Here is a 24507-nt window from a genome sequence, read left to right on the forward strand (position 1 = left end):
TCACATCATTAGGAGAATCATGTGATGGACTAGACCCAAACTAATAGACGTAGCATGTTGATCATGTCATTTTGTTGCTACTGTTTTCTGCGTGTCAAGTATTTGTTCCTATGACCATGAGATCATATAACTCACGGACACCGGAGGAATGCTTTGTGTGTATCAAACGTCCCAATGTAACTGGGTGGCTATAAAGATGCTCTACAGGTATCTCCGAAGGTGTTCGTTGAGTTAGTATGGATCAAGAGTGGGATTTGTCACTCCGTGTGACGGAGAGGTATCTTGGGGCCCACTCGGTAATACAACATCACACACAAGCCTTGCAAGCAATGTGACTTAGTGTAAGTTGCGAGATCTTGTATTACGGAACGACTAAAGAGACTTGCCGGTAAACGAGATTGAAATAGGTATGCGGATACTGACGATCGAATCTCGGGCAAGTAACATACCGAAGGACAAAGGGAATGACATACGGGATTATATGAATCCTTGGCACTGAGGTTCAAACGATAAGATCTTCGTAGAATATGTAGGATCCAATATGGGCATCCAGGTCCCGCTATTGGATATTGACCGAGGAGTCACTCGGGTCATGTCTACATAGTTCTCGAGCCCGCAGGGTCTGCACACTTAAGGTTCAACATTGTTTTATGCGTATTTGAGTTATATGGTTGGTTACCGAATGTTGTTCGGAGTCCCGGATGAGATCACGGACGTCACGAGGGTTTCCGGAATGGTCCGGAAACGAAGATTTATATATAGGATGACCTCATTTGATTACCGGAAGGTTTTCGGAGTTACCGGGAATGTACCGGGAATGACGAATGGGTTCCGGGAGTTCACCGGAACGGGGCAACCCACCCCAGGGAAGCCCATAGGCCTTGGGGGTGGCGCACCAGCCCTTAGTGGGCTGGTGGGACAGCCCAAAAGATCCCTATGCGCATTGGAAGAAAAATCAAAGAGAAAAGGAAAAAAAGAAGGAGGCGGGAAAGGGAAGAAGGACTCCACCTTCCAAACCAAGTAGATTTCGGTTTGGGAGGGGGAGACCTTCCCCCTTGGCTCGGCCGACCCCCTTGGGAGTCCTTGGACCCCAAGGCAAGTCTCCCCCCTCCTCCTCCTATATATAGTAGGGTTTTAGGGCTGATTTGAGACAACTTTGCCATGGCAGCCCGACCACATATCTCCACGGTTTTACCTCTAGATCGCGTTTCTGCGGAGCTCGGGCGGAGCCCTGCTGAGATTAGATCACCACCAACCTCCGGAGCGTCGTCACGCTGCCGGAGAACTCATCTACCTCTCTGTCTCTCTTGCTGGATCAAGAAGGTCGAGATCATCGTCGAGCTGTACGTGTGCTGAACGCGGAGGTGTCGTCCGTTCGGCACTAGATCGTGGGACGGATCGCGGGACGGTTCGTGGGACGGTTCGCGGGGCGGATCGAGGGACGTGAGGACGTTCCACTACATAAACCGCGTTCACTAACGCTTCTGTTGTACGGTCTACAAGGGTACGTAGATCACACATCCCCTCTCGTAGATGGACATCACCATGATAGGTCTTCGTGCGCGTAGGAAATTTTTTGTTTCCCATGCGACGTTCCCCATCAGTGGCATCATGAGCTAGGTTCATGCGTAGATGTCTTCTCGAGTAGAACACAAAAGTTTTTGTGGGCGGTTATGTGCGTTTTGCTGCCCTCCTTAGTCTTTTCTTGATTCCGCGGTATTGTTGGATTGAAGCGGCTTGGACCGACATTACTCGTACGCTTACGAGAGACTGGTTTCATCGCTACGAGTAACCCCGTTGCTCAAAGATGACTGGCAAGTGTCAGTTTCTCCAACTTTAGTTGAATCGGATTTGACCGAGGAGGTCCTTGGATGAGGTTAAATAGCAACTCATATATCTCCGTTGTGGTGTTTGCGTAAGTAAGATGCGATCCTACTAGATACCCATGGTCACCACGTAAAACATGCAACAACAAAATTAGAGGACGTCTAACTTGTTTTTGCAGGGTATGCTTGTGATGTGATATGGCCAACGATGTGATGTGATATATTGGATCTATGAGATGACCATGTTGTAATAGTTAATATCAACTTGCATGTCGATGGTACGGCAACCGGCAGGAGCCATAGGGTTGTCTTTAAACTAACGTTTGTGCTTGCAGATGCGTTTACTATATTGCTAGGACGTAGCTTTAGTAGTAATAGCATGAGTAGCACGACAACCCCGATGGAGACATGTTGATGGAGATCATGGTGTGACGCCGGTGACAAGAAGATCGTGCCAGTGCTTTGGTGATGGAGATCAAGAAGCACATGATGATGGCCATATCATGTCACTTATGAATTGCATGTGATGTTAATCCTTTTTGCACCTTATCTTGCTTAGAACGACAGTAGCATTATGAGGTGATCTCTCACTAAAATTTCAAGACGAAATTGTGTTCTCCCCGACTGTGCACCGTTGCGACAGTTCTTCATTTCGAGACACCATGTGATGATCGGGTGTGATAGACTCAACGTTCACATACAACGGGTGCAAAACAGTTGCACACGCAGAACACTCGGGTTAAGCTTGACGAGCCTAGCATGTGCAGACATGGCCTCGGAACACATGAGACCGAAAGGTCGAGCATGAATTGTATAGTTGATATGATTAGCATAGAGATGCTTACCACTGAAACTATTCTCGACTCACGTGATGATCGGACTTGAGATAGTGGATTTGGATCATGTACCACTCAAATGACTAGAGAGAAGTACTTTTTGAGTGGGAGTTCTTAAGTAATATGATTAATTGAACTAATTGTCATGAACATAGTCTAATGGTCTTTGCGAATTACGATGTAGCTTGCGCTATAGCTCTACTGTTTTTATATGTTCCTAGAGAAAATTTAGTTGAAAGTTGATAGTAGCAAACTTTGCAGACTGAGTCTGTAAAACCGAGGATTGTCCTCGTTGCTGCGCAGAAGGCTTATGTCCTTAATGCACCACTCGGTGTGCTTCACCTCGAGCGTCGTCTGTGGATGCTGTGAACATCCGACATACACGTTTCTGATGACTACACGATAGTTCAGTGCAAAATACTTAATGGCTTAGAAGCAAGGCGCCGAAAACGTTTTGAAACGTCACGGAACATAAGAGATGTTCTAAAGAGATGAAATTGTGATTTCATGCTTGTGCCATTGTTAAGAGGTATGAGACCTTCGACAAGATTCTTTGTCCACGAAGTAAAGGAGAAAAGCTCAATCGTTGAGCGTGTGCTCAGATTGTCTGAGTACGACAATCACTTGAATCAAGTGGGAGTTAATCTTCCAGATGAGATAGTGATGGTTCTCCAAAGTCACTGCCACCAAGCTATGAGAGCTTCGTGATGAACTATAACATATCAAGGATAGATACAATGATCCTTGAGCGATTCGCGATGTTTGACACTGCGAAAGTAGAAATCAAGAAGGAGCATCAATAGTTGATGGTTTGTAAAACCACTAAGTTTCAAGAAAGGCAAGGGCTAGAAGGGATACTTCGTGAAACGGCAAAACAGTTGCTGCACTAATGAAGAGACCCAAGATTAAACCCAAACCCGAGACTAAGTGCTTCTGTAATGAGGGGAACAGTCACTGAGGCGGAGCAACTCTAGATACTTGGTAGATAAGAAGGCTGGCAAAAGTCGAAAGAAGTATATTTGATATACATGATGTTGATGTGTACTTTACTAGTACTCCTAGTAGCATGAGGGTATTGGATACCGGTTCGGTTGCTAAATGATTAGTAACACGAAATGAAAGCTACGGCATAAACGGAGACTAGCTAAAGGCGAGGTGACGATACGTGTTGGAAGTGTTTCCAAGGTTGATATGATCAAACGTCGCACACTCCCTCTACCATCGGGATTGGTGTTAAACCTAAATAATTGTTATTTGGTGCTTGCGTTAAGCATGAACATGATTGGATCGTGTTTATTGCAAAACGATTATTCATTTAAAGAGAATAATGGTTACTCTATTTTCTTGAATAATCACCTTCAATGGTTTATTGAATCTCGATCGTAGTATTACACATGTTCATGATATTGGTGCCAAAAGGATACGAGGTAATGATGATAGTACCACTTACTTGTGGCACTGCCGCTTGAGTCATGTTGGTATAAATTGCATGAAGAGGCTCCATGCTGATGGATCTTTATACTCACTTGATTTTGAATCACTAGTGACATGCAAATCATACCACATGAGCAAGGCCTTGTTTTCATTGAGATGAAATAAGATAGTAGCTTGTTGGAAGTGATACATTTTTTATGTATGCAGTCCAATGGGTGCTGAGGCACGCAGTGGATATCATTATGTTCTTACTTCAATGACGATTTGAGTAGATACTAGAATATTTACTTAATGAGTCACAAGTCTGAAATATTGAAAAGTTCAATTCTGTTTCAGAGTGAAGTTCGTCGTAACAAGAGGATAAACTGTCTACGATATGATCATAGAAATGAATATCTGAGTTACGAGTTTTGGTACGCAATTAAGACAATGTGGAAATTGTTTCGCAGTTTATGCCACCTAGAACATCATAGTGTGATGATGTGTTTGAACGTCATAGCAACACACTATTTGGTATGGTGCACGCTGTGATGTCTCTTATCGAATTACCACTATCGTTTATGGGTTATGCATTAGAGACAACCGCATTCACTTTAAATAGGGCACCGCATATTTCCGTTGAGATGACACAGTATAGACTAAGGTTTAGAGAAATCTAAACTGTCGTTTCTTAAAAGTTTGGGGCTTCGACACTTATGTGAAAAGGTTTCAGTCTGATAACCTCGAACCCAAAGCGGATAAATGCATCTTCATAGGATATCCAAAACAGTTGGGTACATCTCCTATCTCAGATCCGAAAGCAAAGTGTTTGTTTCTAGAAACGGATCCTTTCTCGAGGAAAGGTTTCTCTCGAAAGAATTGAGTGGGAGGGTAGTAGAACTTGATGAGGTTATTGAACCATCACTTCAACCAGTGTGTAGCAGGGCGCAGGAAGTTGTTCCTGTGGCGCCTACACCAATTGAAGTGGAAGCTGATGATGGTGATCATCGAGCATCGGATCAAGTTACTACAAGCCTCGTAGGTTGACAAGGTCGCGTACTACTGCAGAGTGGTACGGTAACCCTGTCTTGGAGGTCATGTTGTTGAGCAACAATGAACTTACAAGTTATGAAGAAAGCAATGGTGGGCCCGGATTCCGACAAATGGCTGGAAGCCATGAAATCCGAGAGAGGATCCATGTATGAAAACAAAGTGTAGACTTTGGAAGAATTACTTGATGATCATAGGACTATTGAGTAAAGATGGATCTTTAAAAGGAAGACAGACGATGATGGTGATAAGTCACTATTAAGAAAAGCTCGACTTGTCGCAAAGATGTTTCCGACAAGATCAAACAGTTGACTATGATGAGACTTTCTCACTCGTAGCGATGCTAGAAGTCTGTTAGAATTATGTTAGTAGTTGCTGCATTATTTATGAAATATTGCACGTAGGATGTCAAAACATTGTTTCCTCGACGGTTTCCTTGAGAAAACATTGTATGTGATACAACCAGGAGGTTTTGTCGATCCTAAAGATACTAGCAAGTATGCAAGCTCCAGTGATCCTTCAATGGACTGGTGCAAGCATCTCGGAGTTGGAATATACACTTTGATGAGATGATCAAAGATTTTGGGTTTGTACAAGGTTTATGAGAAACTTGTATTTCCAAAGAAGTGAGTGGGAGCACTATAGAACTTCTGATAAGTATATGTGGTTGACATATTGTGGATCAGAAGTAATGTAGAATTTCTGTAAAGCATACAAGATTGTTTGAAAGGAGTTTTCAAAGGAATACCTGGATTGAGCTACTTGAACTTTGAGCATCAAAGATCTATGGAGATAGATTGAAAGTGCTTAATGGAAGTTTCAACAAGATGCATCCCTTGACAAGTTTTTGAAGGTGTTCAAAATAGATCAGCAAAGAAGGAGTTCTTGGCTGCATTGTAAGGTGTGAATTTGAGTAAGGCTCAACACCCGATTACGACAGAATAAAGAGAATAGATGAAGGTCGTCTTCTATGCCTTAGCCGTAGAATCTGAAGTATGCCATGCTGAGTACCGCACCTGATGTGTGCATTGCAGCAAGTCTATTAAAAGGTACACAGAGTGATCCAGGATTGAATCACTGATCAGCGGTCAAAGTTATCCTTAGTAACTGAATAGACTAAGGAATTTTTCTCGATTATGGAGGTGGTTAAAGAGTTCGTCGTAAAGGGTTACGTCGATGCAAGCTTTGACACTAATCCGAATAACTATGAGTAGTGAAACGGATTCGTATAGTAGAGCAGATATTTGGAGTATTTCCGAATAGCACATAGTAGCAGCATCTATAAGATGACATAAAGATTTGTAAAGAACACACGGATCTGAAAGTTTCAGAACCGTTGACTAAAACCTCTCTCACGAGCAAGACGTGATCAGACCCATGGTGTTAGATTCGTTGGAGTCACATGGTGATGTGAACTAGATTATTGACTCTAGTGCAAGTGGGAGACTGTTGGAAATATGCCCTAGAGGCAATAATAAATTATTTATTATTATATTTCTTGGTTCATGATAATCGTTTATTATCCATGCTATAATTGTATTGATTGGAAACACAATACTTGTGTGGATACATAGACAAAACACTGTCCCTAGTAAGCCTCTAGTTGACTAGCTTGTTGATCAAAGATGGTCAAGATTTCCTGGCCATAGGCAAGTGTTGTCACTTGATAACGGGATCACATCATTAGGAGAATCATGTGATGGACTAGACCCAAACTAATAGACGTAGCATGTTGATCATGTCATTTTGTTGCTACTGTTTTCTGCGTGTCAAGTATTTGTTCCTATGACCATGAGATCATATAACTCACGGACACCGGAGGAATGCTTTGTGTGTATCAAACGTCCCAACGTAACTGGGTGACTATAAAGATGCTCTACAGGTATCTCCGAAGGTGTTCGTTGAGTTAGTATGGATCAAGACTGGGATTTGTCACTCCGTGTGACGGAGAGGTATCTCGGGGCCCACTCGGTAATACAACATCACACACAAGCCTTGCAAGCAATGTGACTTAGTGTAAGTTGCGAGATCTTGTATTACGGAACGACTAAAGAGACTTGCCGGTAAACGAGATTGAAATAGGTATGCGGATACTGACGATCGAATCTCGGGCAAGTAACATACCGAAGGACAAAGGGAATGACATACGGGATTATATGAATCCTTGGCACTGAGGTTCAAACGATAAGATCTTCGTAGAATATGTAGGATCCAATATGGGCATCCAGGTCCCGCTATTGGATATTGACCAAGGAGTCACTCGGGTCATGTCTACATAGTTCTCGAGCCCGCAGGGTCTGCACACTTAAGGTTCAACATTGTTTTATGCGTATTTGAGTTATATGGTTGGTTACCGAATGTTGTTCGGAGTCCCGGATGAGATCACGGACGTCACGAGGGTTTCCGGAATGGTCCGGAAACGAAGATTGATATATAGGATGACCTCATTTGATTACCGGAAGGTTTTCGGAGTTACCGGGAATGTACCGGGAATGACGTATGGGTTCCGGGAGTTCACCGGAAGGGGGCAACCCACCCCAGGGAAGCCCATAGGCCTTGGGGGTGGCGCACCAGCCCTTAGTGGGCTGGTGGGACAGCCCAAAAGCGCCCTATGCGCATTGGAAGAAAAATCAAAGAGAAAAGGAAAAAAAAAGAAGGAGGTGGGAAAGGGAAGAAGGACTCCACCTTCCAAACCAAGTAGATTTCGGTTTGGGAGGGGGAGACCTTCCCCCTTGGCTCGGCCAACCCCCTTGGGAGTCCTTGGAACCCAAGGCAAGTCTCCCCCTCCTCCTCCTATATATAGTGGGGTTTTAGGGCTGATTTGAGACAACTTTGCCACGGCAGCCCGACCACATATCTCCACGGTTTTACCTCTAGATCGCGTTTCTGCGGAGCTCGGGCGGAGCCCTGCTGAGATTAGGTCACCACCAACCTCTGGAGCGCCGTCACGCTGCCGGAGAACTCATCTACCTCTCCGTCTCTCTTGCTGGATCAAGAAGGCCGAGATCATCGTCGAGCTGTACGTGTGCTGAACGCGGAGGTGTCGTCCGTTCGGCACTAGATCGTGGGACGGATCGCGGGACGGTTCGTGGGATGGTTCGCGAGGCGGACCGAGGGACGTGAGGACGTTCCACTACATCAACTGCGTTCACTAACGCTTCTGCTGTACGGTCTACAAGGGTACGTAGATCACACATCCCCTCTCATAGATGGACATCACCATGATAGGTCTTCGCGCGCGGAGGAAATTTTTTGTTTCCCATGCAACGTTCCCCATCAAATGGTGGGTTTTGTGCACCGGCGAAAGTTGCACGGCACTGAAGAAGATCGTGATGGTGGAAGGTGAAAGTGCATCTAAACCATGGACTCAACATTAGTCATGAAGAACTCATATACTTGTTGCAAAAGTTTTATTAGTAATCGAAACAAAGCATTCAACGCATACTCCTAGGGAAGGGTTGGTAGGTATAAACCATCGCGTGATCCCGACCGCCACACAAAGGATGACAATCAATAGACTAATCATGCTCAGACTTCATCACATAGCGGTTCACCATACGTGCATGCTACGGGAATCACTAACTTCAACACAAGTATTTCTAGATCCACAACACCTTACTAATATAACTTCAATATTACCATAACCACAACTCAAAACTAGTTGAGATGAATCTAACTTCTCTAACTATTCAATGCACATGAAGGTGGAAGTTTTCATATCCCTTTGGATAACTACCCCTTTTGAGACTACTTTCAAAGCATAGATCAACTACCAAGACACGCACCGCCGTGCTCTAAAAGATATAAGTGAAGCACATAGAGCAAAAGCATCTAGCTCAAAAGATATAAGTGAAGCACATGTGAGCTGAATTGTCTACTAAAGGATATAAGTGAAGCTCGACAAAATCACGGTGAGTGCATGTATCTCTCTCTAGGTGTGCAGCAATGATGATTGTGACACAACAAAAATAAAAGACTCCTACGATACAAGACGCTCCAAGCAAAACACATAACATGTGGTGAATAAAAATATAGCCCCAAGTAACGTTACCGATGGATTGAAGACAAAAGAGGGGATGCCTTCCTGGGGCATCCCCAAGCTTAGGCTTTTAGGGCATCCTTGAATCATCTTGGGGTGCCTTGGGCATCCCCAAGCTTGAGCTCTTGCCACTCTTTATCTTTTTGTCCATAAGAACTTCACCCAAAACTTGAAAACTTCACAACACGAAACTTAAACAGAAACTCGTGATAACATTAGTATAAGAAAGCAAACCACCACTCCCTTAGGTACTGTAGAAAACTTAAATTCTACTTATGTTGATGTTGGGTTACTGTATTTTCAATCTTCCATGGCTAATACCCCCCGATACTATCCATAGTTTCATCAAAATAAGCAACCAACACAACAAAAATAGAATATGTTAACAGCACACCAGTCTGTAGCAATCTGCATACTTCGTATACTTCTGGTACTTCAAAAATTCTGAAAAATTGCAACTGTCTGAAGAATTTGCGTAGAAATCAGCAGCGAAAAGAATCAACTCAAAAGCTCTTACAGAAAAAAATGAAAATTCTTTTCGTGAGCAGAAAGTTTGTGTCTTTTCCAGCATGACCAAACGATCATCCCCAAGACTAATCATAACGGTTTTGCTTGGTACAAACGCAAAAAGAAACACAAAAACACAATCATAACAGAATTATGGAAGTGTGGAAAACACAAAACAGAAAGAAAAAGGATAGATTCATTGGGTTGCCTCCCAACAAGCGCTATTGTTTAACGCCCCTAGGTAGGCATAAGGTGATGGAATCTAAGTCTAACATACTTCCTATACATAGGCATTTTATAGGGAAACAAATTGGCAAGACAACCAATAGTTACCAAATGCAAGGAAGAAGAAAGAGACAATACCAATCTCAACATTACGAGAGGTAATTTGGTAACATGAAAGTTTCTACCAAAATATTTTCCTCTCTCATAGCAATTACATGTGGGATCATATTCAAAGTCAACAATATAGCTATCCCATAGGATATTCTTTTCATGATCCACATGCATGCAAAGTTGACGCTCTTCAAAAATAGTGGGATTATCATCAACTAAAGTCATGACTTCTCCAAACCCACTTTCAATAATATTGCAAATATCATATTCATCATGAGGCTTAAACAAATTTTCAAGATCATAAGAAAAATCATCACCCCAATCATGACCTTTACAACAAGCATCCCCAAGCTTAGGGTTTTGCATATTTTTAGCATGATTGTCACTAATAGAATTTATAGTGAAATCATGGCAATCATGCTTTTCATCCAAGAAGCCCTCGTGAATCTCTTCATAAATTTCCTCATCACGATTTTCAGATTCACGCATCTTAAGCAAAACTCCATAAAGATAATCTGGTAAGCAAAACTCACTAGCAATTGGTTCAACATAGTTGGACCTCTTGAAAAGATTAGCAAGTGGATGAGGATCCATATCAATGGATTTTTAGCAAGCAAAGATGCAAGCTAATAGAAGGCACATGGCAACACAAGCAAACGGAAAACGAGCGGGAGAAAGGCGAAAGAAAAAGGCAAAAGAAAACGGCAAAGGAGAAAGGCAAATGAAAACGGCAAATGTGAAGTGGGGGAGAGGAAAACGAGAGGCAACTGGCAAAAAAAGTAAATGCAAGAGATGAGTTTGTGAGACCTACTTGGATATATCCCTCCTTCCCCGGCAACGGCGCGAGAAATTCTTCTTGCTACTGCAACAAAAGACCTTCCAACGGCGCTAGAAACAAGCGTGCTGACGGGAGACTATTCTTGTCTTGATTCTCCTCAGCAACGACACCAGGAATCCTTCTGCTACGGCTACGCCTTTAGGGACTTCCTAGGAAAATATGCAAAGGATTCCCCCGTGGCCTTGGAGCCTTGAGTTGGTGTTCCCTCGAAGCGGAAAGGGTGACGTAGCACAACGGTGGTAAGTATTTCCCTCAGTTTTGAGAACCAAGGTATCGATCCAGTGAAGGAGTATCACAAGTGCCTGCACAAACACAAAGATCTTGCTCCCAACGCTATGAAGGGGTTGTCAATCCCTTATAGATTGTTTGCCAAGTGAGAACTGAAAGCAACAAAGTAACAAAGCAAAGTAAAAGAGAAAGTGGAAACGATAGGTGTGAATAGACCCGGGGGCCATAGTGTTCACTAGTGGCTTCTCTCATGAAAGCAAGTAGACGGTGGGTGAACGAATTATTGTCGAGCAATTGATAGAACCACGCAAAGTCCTGACGTTATCTATGGCAATGATTATATCTATAGGCATCACGTCCAAAACAAGTAGACCGATACTTTCTGCATCTACTACTATTACTCCACCCGTCGACCGCTATCCAGCATGCATCTAGTGTATTAAGTCCAAAAGAACAGAGTAGCGCCTTAAGCAAAATGACATGATGTAGATGGACAATATCATATCTACGACAAAGCCCATCTTGTTACCCTTGATGGCAACTACACGATGTGTGCCTTGCTGCCCCTACTGTCGGTGGGAAAGGTCACCACACGGTATGAACCCAAAACCAAGCACTTCTCCCATTGCAAGAATCATAGATCTAGTTGGCCAAACAAAACCCAAGACTCGGAGAGACTTACAAGGATATCAAATCATGCATATAAGAAATCAGCAAAGACTCAAATATATATCATAGATAATCTGATCACAAGTCCACAATTCATCGGATCTCGACAAACACACCGCCAAAGAGAATTACATCGGATAGATCTCCATGAAGATCATGGAGAATTTTGTATTTAAGATCCAAGAGAGAGAAGAATCCATCTAGCTACTAAATACGGACCCGTAGGTCTGAAGTGAACTACTCACGAGTCATTGGAGGGGCGATGATGTTGATGAAGAAGCCCTCCAACTCCAAAGTCCCCTCCGGCAGGGCACCGGGAAGGGTCTCCACATGAGATCTCGCGGAAACGGAAGCTTGCGGCGGCGGAAAAGTGTTTTCGTGGACGCCCTGATTTTTTCTGGATTTTTAGGGAATTTATAGGCCAAAGACCTAGGGCAGGGGAGCGCCAGGGAGGCCACAAGCTTGGTTGCCGCGACCTCCCCCCTGGTCGCGGCAACAGGGCTTGTGGGCTCCCTGTGGGGCCACTTAATTGGCCCTCAAGCCACCCGATCTTCTTCCGTTCTGGAAAAAAATCATTTTGGGGATTTTATTCCGTTTGGACTCCGTTCCAAAATCAGATCTGAAAAGAGTCAAAAACACAGAAAAAACAGGAACTGGCACTTGGCACTGAGTTAATAAGTTAGTCCCAAAATATATATAAAAGGTAAACAAAACATCCAAAGTTGACAAGATAACAACGTGAAACCATCAAAAATTGTTGATACGTTTGAGACGTATCACTAATCACCTAATAATAATCTGCATAGGGAATAGCTACCCCGAGGAATTAATCAACAACCCGGGCCAGTGCTCCTCATGAGTGTTGGTCCAAACCAGAGCACTGTGCGGGGCCAACTCAGGGCAACTTCAGAGATTTCTATCAGGACACTGTATGCGTCGCTCATCGGTCGTGTCCTGAGACTAAGATACACGGCTCTTATCAGGGTCGTCGACATGTCGGGAGGTCCTGCTAGTCTTGTCTTACCTTAGCAAGATATCTTGCGTATAGGAATCCCGGTGAAGCTTTGGTTCTCCCAAGAGTTGAGGTTTTCCTCTAAGGAATCCGACGAGATCATGAGATTCGTGATAGATGATTACTTTGCGGCCCGTGACTATTTGTGATGGACTAGTTGGAGCACCCCTGCACGGTTTAATCTTTCGGAAAGTCGTGCCCGCGGTTATGTGGCAACTTGGAATATTTGTTAACATCCGGTTATAGATAACTTGAACCTAATCCAATAAAATTGCCAACTGTGTGCGTAACCGTGACTGTCCCCTTCGAAGACCTCTCTTCGATCGGGAACACGGTGGGGTTATGATTGACGTAAGTAGGTGTTCAGGATCACTTATTGATCAGCTAGTTTTCGCCCGCTAGCATAGACCACCATCTATATCTGTTCTATGTAAGTTAGCCACCATAAATGCTTAGGATGCTGCAACCTAAACACTGAACCTTCCTTACCTAATAACTTGACTAGTTCTGGCACCGAGGTCAAAGATTGCCGAGTCCCCGTGGCTCACAGATTACTTCAACACCCCAACAGGTACAGGTACGCCCGACACAGGTGATCCCGATGGCACACAGCTGGCGTGGCAGTACGATGAGGAGAACGACCGCCTGTACATGAACTATCCAGAAAACTGAGGCATGGTCGTGATCGTGGGCAAGCATGCAGGGTAGCATAGCCTTTTCTCATGTTATGTAGTCCGTAGTGGAACTACCTTGTTTGAATAAATGTGTGATGTAAACTCTGATAATATTTATGAGATGGCAGATGAATCCCTATTTGTCATTCTATTATTATGTATGTGCTATGTTATCGTGCTTGCGAAACGCTTAGATGCGCTTCTTTCCATTTTGGGGCCTCATTCCCTAAATCGGAAAGGACAGCATCTTAGTCGTTACACGTCTCAACGGATTTTGATGGTGCCCTATTTAAAGTTAATGCAGTTGTCTCTAATGCATAACCCCAAACCGATAACGGAAAATCGGTAAGAGACATCATAGATCGCACCATCTCTAGTAAAGTACGATTACGACGTTCGGACACACCATTACGCTATGGTGTTCCACGCGGTGTCAACTGTGAAACAATTCCATATTGTCTTAAGTGAGCACCAAACTCGAAACTCAGATATTCACCCCCACGATCAGACCGTAGGAACTTGATCTTCTTGTTACGATGATTTTCAACTTCACTCTGAAATTGCTTGAACTTTTCAAACGTTTCAGACTTGTGTTTCATTAAGTAGACATAGCCATATCTACTTAAATCGTCAGTGAAGGTGAGAAAATAACGATATCCGCCGCGCGCCTCCACACTCATCGGACTGCACACAGTATGTATGATTTCCAACAAGTCACTTGCACGCTCCATTGTTCCGGAGAACGGAGTCTTAGTCATCTTGCTCATGAGGCATGGTTCGCACGTGTCAAGCGAATCAAACTCAAGTGACTCCAAAATTCCAACGGTATGGAGTTTCTTCATGCGCTTTACACCAATATGACCTAAGCGGCAGTGCCATAAAAACATGGCGCTATCATTGTTAACTCTAACTCTTTTGGTCTCAATGTTATGTATATGTGTATTATCGCTATCAGGATTCAATATGAACAATCCTCTCACATTGGGTGCATGACCATAAAAGATATTACTCATAGAAATAGAACAACCATTATTCTCTGACTTAAACGAGTAACCGTCTCGCAATAAACAAGATCCACCTATAATGTTCATGCTTAACGCATGCACTAAATAACAATTATTTAAGTTCATAACTAATCCTGATGGTAACTGAAGTGAAACTGTGCCGAAGGTGATTGCATCAACCTTGGAACCATTTCCCATGCGAATCATCACTTCATCCTTCGCCAGCCTTCGCTTATTCCGCGGTTCCTGTTTCGAGTTGCAAATATGAGCAACAGAACCGGTATCGAATACCCAGGCACTACTACGAGAGCTGGTTAAGTACACATCAAAAACATGTATATCGAATATACCTTATTTTTTCCTTGGCCGCCTTCTTATCAGCCACATACTTGGGGCAGTTGCGCTTCGAGTGACCCAGACCCTTGCAATAATAACACTCCATTTCAGGCTTAGGTCCACCTTTGGGTTTCTTCGTCGGATTGGCAACAGGCTTGCCGCTCTTCTTTGAATTATCCTTCTTTCATTTGTCGTTTCTCTTGAAACTAGTGGTCTTATTCACCATCAACACTTGATGCTCTTTACGGAGTTCTGACTCTGCGACTTTCAGCATCGCGAATAACTCGCCGGGTGACTTGTTCATCCCTTGCATGTTATAGTTCAACACAAAGCTCTTGTAGCTTGGTGGCAGTGATTGAAGAATTCTGTCAGTGATAGCCTCTTGCGGGAGTTCAATCTCCAGCTCATCTAAACGGTTTGAGTACCCAGACATTTTGAGCACATGTTCACTGACAAACGAATTCTCCTCCATCTTGCAAGCATAGAATTCGGAGGTCTCATACCTCTCGATCTAGGCGTTCTTCTGAAAGATAAACTTCAACTCCTGGAACAACTGAAATGCTCCATGATGCTCAAAGCGATGTTGAAGTCCCGGTTCTAAGCCATACAAGACTACACATTGAACTACTGAGTATTCCTCCTTGCGTGCTAACCAAGCGTTCTTAGCATCTTGGTCAGCCACGGCGGGTGGTTCATCTCCTAGCGCAGCATTAAGGACATAATCCTTCTTCCCAGCTTGCAGGAGCAACTTAAGATTACGAGCCCAGTCTACAAAGTTGCTTCCATCATCTTTCAACTTAGCTTTCTCTAGGAACGTATTAAAATTCAGGGTGACTATTGCGTGAGCCATTGATCCACAACACAAATATTTTAAAAGTGGACTTAGACTATGTTCAAGATAATTAGAGTTTAACTAATCAAGTTACTTACTAAACTCCCACTCAAAAAGTACATATCTCTAGTCATTTGAGTCGTACATGATCCAAGTTCACTAACTCAAGTCCGATCATCACGTGAGTTGAGGATAGTTTCAGTGGTAAGCATCTCTATGCTAATCATATCAACTATACGATTCATGCTCGACCTTTCGGTCTCATGTGTTCCGAGGCCATGTTTGTACATGCTAGGCTCATCAAGCTTAACTCGAGTGTTCCGCGTGTGCAACTGTTTTGCACCCGTTGTATGTGAACGTTGACTCTATCACAACCGATCATCACGTGGTGTCTCGAAACGACGAACTGTAGCAACGGTGCACAGTCGGGGAGAACACAATTTCGTCTTGAAATTTTAGTGAGAGATCACCTCATAATGCTACCGTCGTTCTAAGCAAAATTAGGTGCATAAAAGGATTAACATCACATGCAATTCATAAGTGACATGATATGGCCATCATCTTGTGCTTCTTGATCTCCATCACCAAAGAACCGACACGATCTTCTTGTCACCGGCGCCACACCATGATCTCCATCATCATGACCTCCATCAACGTGTCGCCATCGGGGTTGTCGTGCTACTTATGCTATTACTACTAAAGCTACGTCCTAGCAATATAGTAAACGCATCTACAAACACAAACGTTAGTATAAAGACAACCCTATGGCTCCTGTCGGTTGTCGTACCATCGACGTGCAAGTCAATATTAACTATTACAACATGATCATCTCATACATCCAATATATCACATCACGTCATTGTCCATATCATATCACAAGCATACCCTGCAAAAACAAGTTAGACGTCCTCTAATTGTTGTTGCATGTTTTACGTGGCTGCTATGGGTATCTAGTAGATCGCGTCTTACTTACGCAAAAACCACAACGGAGATGTGCAAATTGCTATTTAAACTCTCCAAGGACCGCCTTGGTCAAAACCAGTTCAACTAAAGTTGAAGAAACCGACACCCGCCAGTCATCTTTATATACTGAGGTTGCATGTCAAGCGATGAAACCAGTCTTTCGTAAGCATACGAACTATGTCGGTCTAGGCCGCTTCAATCCAACAATACCGCCGAATTGAGAAAAGACTAAAGAGGGCAGCAAATCAAACATCACCGTCCACAAAACCCTTTGTGTTCTACTCGATATTACATCTACGCGTGAACCTAGCTCATGATGCCACTGTTGGGGAACGTCGCATGGGAAACAAAAAATTCCCTACGCGCACGAAGACCTATCATGGTGATGTCCATCTATGAGAGGAGTTTGGATCTACGTATCCTTGTAGATCGCACAGCAGGAAGCGTAAAGAAACGCGGTTGATGTAGTGGAACGTCCTCACATCCCTCGATCCGCCCCGCGAACCGTCCCACATACCGTCCCGCGATCCGTCCCACGATTCGCTCCGATCTAGTGCCGAACGGACGGCACCTCCGCGTTCAGCACACGTACAGCTCGACGATGATCTCGGCCTTCTTGATCTAGCAAGCAAGACGGAGAAGTAGATGAGTTCTCCGGCAGTGTGACGGTGCTCCGGTGGTGGTGAAGGATCTACTCGTGCAGGGCTCTGCCCGAGCTCCGCAGAAATACGGTCTAGAGGTAAAACTATGGTGTCTAGATCTGCGTTGCACGTGTCAAAAGTTGTCTCAAATCAGCCCTAAATCACCACTATATATAGGAGGGAAGGGGAGGAGTCTTTCCTTGAGGGCCAAGCCCTTAAGGGTGCGCCGGCTACGGAGGAGGAGGAGTCCTACTCCAATCCTAGTCCAACTAGGATTGGAAAGTGGAGTCCTTCTCTTCCTTCCCACCTTTCTTTTTTTTCTTTGGTTTTTCTATCCTTGGCGCATAGACCCTCTTGGGATGTCCCACCAGCCCACTAAGGGCTGGTGCACCACCCCTAGGGCCTTTGGGATTCCCCAGGGAGGGTTGCCCCCCTCCCGATGAACATCCGGAACCCATTCGTCACTCCCGGTACAATCCCGGTAATGCCCGAAAACCTTCTGGTAACCAAATGAAGTCATCCTATATATCAATCTTCATCTCCGGACCATACTGGAAACCCTCGTGACGTCCGTGATCTCATCCGGGACTCCGAACAACAATCGGTAACCACACATATAACTCAACTATACTAAAACATCGCCGAACCTTAAGTGTGCAGATCCTGCGGGTTCGAGAACTATGTAGACATGCCCCGAGGCACTCCTCGGTCAATATCCAATAGTGGGACCTGGATGCCCATATTGTATCCTACATATTCTTCGAAGATCTTCTCGGTTGAACCTCAATGTCAAGGATTCATATAATCATGTATGTCATTTCCTTTGTCCTTCGGTATGTTACTTGCCCGAGATTCGATCGTCGGTATCCGCATACCTATTTCAATCTCGTTACCGGCAAGTCTCTTTACTCGTTCTGTAATACAAGATCACGTGACTCACACTTAGTCACATTGCTTGCAAGGCTTGTGTGTGATGTTGTATTACCGAGTGGGCCCCGAGATACCTCTCCGTCACACGGAGTGACAAATCCCAGTCTTGATCCATACTAACTCAACGGACACCTTCGGAGATACCTGTAGAGCACCTTTATAGTCACCCAGTTACGTTGTGACGTTTGATGCACACAAGGAATTCCTACGGTGTGAGTTATATGATCTCATGGTCATAGGGACAAATACTTGACACGTAGAAAACTATAGCAATAAAACGACACGATCAATATGCTATGTTCATAGTTTGGGTCTAGTCCATCCTATGATTCTCCTAATGATGCGATCCAGTTATCAAGCAACAACACTTTGCACATAGTCAGAAAACCTTGACTATCCTTGATCAACTGGCTAGCCAACTACGGCTTGCTAGGGACATTGTTTTGTCTATGTATCCACACATATATCTATGTTTTCATTCAATACAATTATAGCATGGATAATAAATGATTATCTTTAAACAGGAAATTTAATAATAACTATTAATCATTGCCTCTAGGGAATATTTCCAACACCAATGTCACCATAGGTCTCGGTTCGTATGTCAACCCGGACTAATAGGATTTCAGGACCTCTACCAAAGCTCTCTTTTCTACTAGTGACAAGACCCTAGAACATATCCATTGTACCTAAAATAGATGTCTTTGTGTGCCAACTCGTTAGAGAAAATGAAATAGGTGGATTCCATAGATGGTAGGGTGTTGAGTTGGTGGCTATGACGGGACAAAACATGGTTAGAATGGCTATTATGAAGCCTGCACTAGTAGAAAACAAGGATTTGGTTTTCGCGAGATCATAGCATTAGTCCCGGTTGCTGAACCGGGACTAAAGGCCCTTAGGAACCGGGAATGATGCCCTGTTTTCTACTAGTGCTGGTACCTAGATCCTGGTGTTGTGCAATGTCACAAGGTTGTGGGGGTGGCAATGACAACGAGACATCGACATAAGGGGGACGAAGATCGCTCAATTATTAGCCCAAAGTTTGGCCAATAAAAGAATAAAGATACACTAAGATTAATGTATTACTAAGATTACTTTGATTTTGAAAATAATATAAGATTGAAATCTCTAATCAAAATACTGGCCATGTCGGCTTTAAGATCCGTCGGATGATAATAATTATACACAACCACTCGATAGGTTTTCGAGAAAAAATTGTGGTCCATTGATCTTTTGGGGTGCGATGATGACATGTGGGACTCTGATCCGTTGTCCAGCTTGCCGGAAAAGAGGTGAGATCGTCGGACGGAAGCTTGTGGGGGGCCAGAGTGGAATGAAGTGGAACGCGGCTAGGGTTTCCTCCGGAGTGCGGATACGAGGTCAATTTATGTGGAATCGAGTGGGCCATAGTGGGCCGGATCCGGCTTGATGAGCGTTTTAGGGCATGTCCGCCCGTCCCATATCCGCGTCACATATGAACTGAATATGAGGGTTGTCAATCAATCCGAACGTTTGCACCGAATATGAGGCGTTTGATTGGATGGTAATTTTTTGTCCGAAAATTGACCGGACAGCCCGCCCAGGCCTTTAAGGGTATGTTCGGTAGCATTTCCAACTTAGCATGGTTGTTCTCCTCTGATACATGCTGAATGAAAACACCTAAGTACATGCACTTGCTATTGTTTGGTAGTGGTGTATGTGCTGAGACATGTTAAATTAAGACTCTGTTTGGCAGCTTGCATGTGTTTAGACATGTTGGTCGATAGTGTAACAAGGATATTTTTAAATAAGTGAAAAAATCATTTTAAAAATATGAACAATTTTTTGAAACATGGTAAATAACATTATTCATTTTTTAAATTCTGAAAATTTGATCTTTCTTATTTTTTTAAATTTTTTGAAATTCTGATTTTTTAATTTAAAATTAAAAAATTATAAACATTTTTTAAAAATCTAAATAAAATTTGAAATTATGTACTTTTTGAAAATTTAAACAAAAAATTAAATTCTCGACAAATTTTGAAATATTGGATTTTTTTTAAATTGGAAAATATGGACAATTTTTGGTATTCTGAATGTATTTTGAGAATTAAATTATTTTTTAGAAATTCTATTCATTTTTCAAAACACATTATCGCTCGCTTCGTTCATGCATGCTCACAAGCGAACGGTTGATTAAGTGTTCTTTCATCGTACATGCTAAAAGGGTATTTGGGCTGAGTTCGTGCATGCTGAGTAAGCCTCATGCAGACTACCAAACATTAAAAATGAATTGAGAAGGAAAATTTTAACTCATGCATCCTTCATACACTCTACCAAACCATCTTAAGAGCAACTCTAGCAGACCCCGCATCCGCCCCCGACCCGCAAAATAACCGTCAAAATGCGAGTACGGGCCTAAAAGCCTGCCCGACCAGACCCCGCATCTTGCCCCGGCGTGCAAAAAATTTTGGGGGCCGCGGCAAATTCCCGACCCCAACCCGAGAAAACGCGGGTTTCCCCCTTGCGGATGCGGTGCCCTGCATCACAGAGAAGCAGTTGGCGGGAGGGACATTTCAGACAGCGCTCTTTTCCCCCTCCTTCCGCCGTCGCCCGCCCTTGCTTCCGCCCGCCCGCCGTCGGTGATTCCGGCCATATTTGCATGCGAGCGGCTGCACCGCCCCTCCGGATCCGACGAGAAGAGCCGCCCCCGCCGCCGCCGTTGGGGATCGACCATCGTCGAGCGCACCCCCTCGTCGCCGCCCAGGATCACCCGCCACAGGTTAGTCCCTTTTTGTGATTTTTGCGAGCTGTGCGAGAAGATGGAGTTGACCCCGTGCGAGAAGTTCTTACTATCCGATTCGGACGACTCAGATCAACCATGATTGCGAACTTTCTACAGCAAACATTAGTCATGGCGCTTGCCGTGAAGGAGCATGAAGACGAGCACCGGAAGAGGAGGCGAGGATCGACTGTCGGGCGTTTGTGCATTCCTCGGAATCGTCATCTTGGGAACGAGATGTTGATCCAAGACTATTTCGTGGAGAATCCTACATATCCTCCGCACCTCTTTCGGAGAAGGTACCGAATGCGCCGATCCCTATTTGTGAAACATGTTCAAGCTTGCGAGGCAAATTGCCGGTATTTTACCCAAAGAAGGAATGCTGCGGGCTTAAAGGGATTTAGTGCATATCAAAAAATCTCCGCAGCTATGCGGGTGATTGCATATGGCGTTTCGGCTGACTATGCCGATGAGTATCTTTGCATTGGTGAAGATAGCACAATTGAGTTTGTGCATAGATTTGCGAAAGTGATTATCCGTGTCTTCGGTCATGAGTATCTTCGGGCACCCAATGAAGATGACACAAAGAAATTGATGGCATCTAATGAGAGAAGAGGTTGGCCTGGCATGCTAGGTAGCATTGATTGTATGCATTGGAATTGGAAAAATTGCCCCAAGGCTTGGCAAAGAATGTATTGTGGCAAGTCTCGTGATGCAACAATTGTGCTAGAGGTCGTAGCATCCGAGGATTTATGGATTTGGCATTGCTTTTTTGGTATGCCAGGCACTCTCAATGATATCAATGTGTTGCAACGGTCTCATTTGTTTGCTAGGCTTGCTAGTGGTGATGCTCCTGCTTGCAACTATACTATCAATGGTCATGAATACACAAAGGGGTACTATCTTGCAGATGGTATATACCCTCCTTGGTGCACATTTGTCAAGAGCATCAAAGAACCCAAAACAAAAAACAATGTGAATTTGCAAGGGTACAAGAGGCAGCCCACAAAGACATTGAAAGAGCATTCGGTGTTTTGCAATCTAGGTTTGCCATTGTCCGTGGTCCTACTCGTTTTTGGGATAAGAAAACCTTGAAGAACATCATGACATGTTGTGGGATAAGAAAACCTTGAAGAACATCATGACATGTTGTGTTATCCTGCACAATATGATTCTTGAAGATGAGAGAGGATTGAACTTAGAATTCTTTTACGATAATGTGGGTAGCCGTGTCAAACCAGCTAGAGACCCAAACCGCATTAGAGCTTTTTTTCAGACATACAAGAAGATTGAAAATGCAGACACCCACTTTCAACTTCAGGAAGATCTCATTGAGCACCATTGGCAAAGGGCTGGACAGTGACTTATTTTTGTATTCATGACAAGTTTTGTATTGCATTATTTAAGTTTGCTACGGTTATTTGAATAATTATTTATAATCCGGATGATTATTGTATTATATTTGATTTCAATAATTCAATTTGTTTCCGATTGTTTAATTATGTTGTATTTGATATTTACGAGTTGATGATATGCGGGATGCAGCGACTTAAAATGCAGACCCGCAAAGCTGGTCCGTAAAAAAATATGTTCCGCGAATATACTTTTTTACGGATCCGTTTGGAAGGTCTGCATCTGTGTCAGCCCGCAAAAACTGTTTTGCGCGAACTGCAAACGCGTTTTACGGGTCGACGGGGTGCGGGTCTTCTAGAGTTGCTCTAAAATGGCTATGGGTAGGGTCTAGACGTCTAGTTATAGATGCTCGTGACTATGTTTTGAGAGGAGAGAGTGAGGAATCCAAGTGACCCGTTCTTGCACAGCCAAAAGCAATTGCAGACACGAAGCTCCCACCAGCGATTAAAATATCGTAAAATAAACCCCATTAGCCATTTCTGTTCCATTATTACCCCCTTTAAATACCCCCTCCACTCCACCCTCCTCACCCCGTGCTAAAACCCAACACCACCAAAGCATTCCCAACGAAAGAGTCTCTCTCACTCCTCAGTCCTCCACACAGACAGCGATGGAGCCGAGCATGGCGCCGCGGAGGCTATGGCACGTGGTGCGCGCCGTGCTGTTCATGCTCCGCAAGGGCATGTCCAAGCGGAAGCTGTCCATGGATCTCCAGCTCCTCCTCCACCGCGGCAAGATCGCCGGCAAGGCCCTCAGCAGGCTCATGAGCGCCAACGGGCACCACGACCAGGCCGCGTCCAGGTCAGCAGCGGAGGCGCCGCCGCCGACGTCGCTGTCGCGCCGCGCCCTCGACCCCGCGCTCGCCTACGACACGCGCGGCGCCGGCCGCGAGGTGGAGTTCAGCTGCAGCAACACCCCGTCCTACCCATCCATCCAACTCATCCCCACCAAGCGTCGCCGCCGCAACAACAACCGCCGCACGCACCGCGGCGCCAACGGCGCGGAGCCAGGATGGTACAACTACGACGCGGCCGACATTGCCAAGGTCTTCGAGGTCCTCAACGACGAGCAGCTGCTGAACGAGGTCGTCGGCGACGGCGGTGCGGCGGCCCTCGCAGTGCTGGCGACGCCGTCCCCCGCGCTGTGGTCGAGCTTCGGCCGCAGCCCGGCGCCGGTGAGGCAGCTGCGGATCACCGACTCGCCGTTCCCGCTGAGGGACGACGCGGCGGATCTGGAGGGCGGGCTGGTGGACCGGGAGGCCGACGAGTTCATCAAGAAGTTCTACGACCAGCTGCGCAGGCAGCAGAACCTCGCCGCCGCCACCCCGGAGTACGGCTACGCGGGTCCGGCTGCCGGCGTCGCGTACTAGGAGCTTAGCTGCCTGCCTACGTGCCGACCAAAGCGTCCATATAGGTGTTAGCTACTTCCCGCGCGCATGCATGTGTTTTACAGTAATTTGTTCCAAGTGTGAAGTGTGAACCTACTCTGGCTCCAGTACGTATATGTTTGTGATCTTGTGCATAGATCAAGCATGTTTGTACGTAGAGAGCTTAATTGCAGTACTACTCTAATAAGTTTCTTGGAGCTGTGAGATTTTTCGTGTTTAATCAGCTAGATCCATGCATGTATATTACTAGTTCACGACTACAAGTAGGTAACAAGACTTGCCTATCGAGCTTGTGGCTTTGTGCTTTGTGGTTGATAGAATTCAAACAAGGATGGCTCAGTGCTTCAGTCAGAATGTTTGTAGCTGATTTTGTTGTCATACCTTGGTCCTTGGTGCCAGTACCACAACACAGCGACAGTAGTAGAGAGCAAATTTCCCGAATTTCGTCAGTTGTTTCGTCTTGTCTTTCGCGACAGAGGATTCGCGTATTGGTTCTGGAGAATTGATCGACCTGTCAAACATCGGAGGATATCTGATATCTCAATCTCAGTTAATTGTGTTGGACCAGTATAGTACACTGCTTAGCTTCCAGTGAGACTGATAAATGTCAGCTTCCTAATTAAGACCGAGCCCTCACAACAGCTTTCTCATATCTCACAGCTCACAAAAGTTTTTTCAGAATCCACAACACAACTAAACACGCTCTTACAGTACACCGTATGGCTGAGTTAATACCATACATGGAAGCATCTACAACTAGATGATTAACCGTGCGCAATTGAGTTGTTTCAGTTAAAAACCGATTATTACCG

At 44.6% G+C, this 24507-nt stretch overlaps 1 protein-coding gene across 1 annotated transcript; it reads left to right on the plus strand.

The window, feature by feature from the left end:
- Positions 1-22847: 22847 nt before the first annotated feature.
- LOC123409927 lies at positions 22848-23915 on the plus strand. Its single transcript, XM_045102797.1, has one exon. It carries the CDS (start codon positions 22919-22921, stop codon positions 23675-23677), a length of 759 nt encoding a protein of 252 aa, XP_044958732.1. The 5' UTR covers positions 22848-22918; the 3' UTR covers positions 23678-23915.
- The last annotated feature ends 592 nt before the right edge of the window (positions 23916-24507 follow it).

Source organism: Hordeum vulgare, chromosome 7H (assembly GCF_904849725.1).
Source record: "Hordeum vulgare subsp. vulgare chromosome 7H, MorexV3_pseudomolecules_assembly, whole genome shotgun sequence".
In the NCBI taxonomy this organism is placed as follows: Eukaryota; Viridiplantae; Streptophyta; class Magnoliopsida; order Poales; family Poaceae; genus Hordeum; species Hordeum vulgare.

Coding starts and splice junctions, on each gene's coding strand:
- LOC123409927 (XM_045102797.1), top strand. CDS start 22,919: ATGGAGCCGAGCATGGCGCCGCGGAGGCTATGGCACGTGGTGCGCGCC.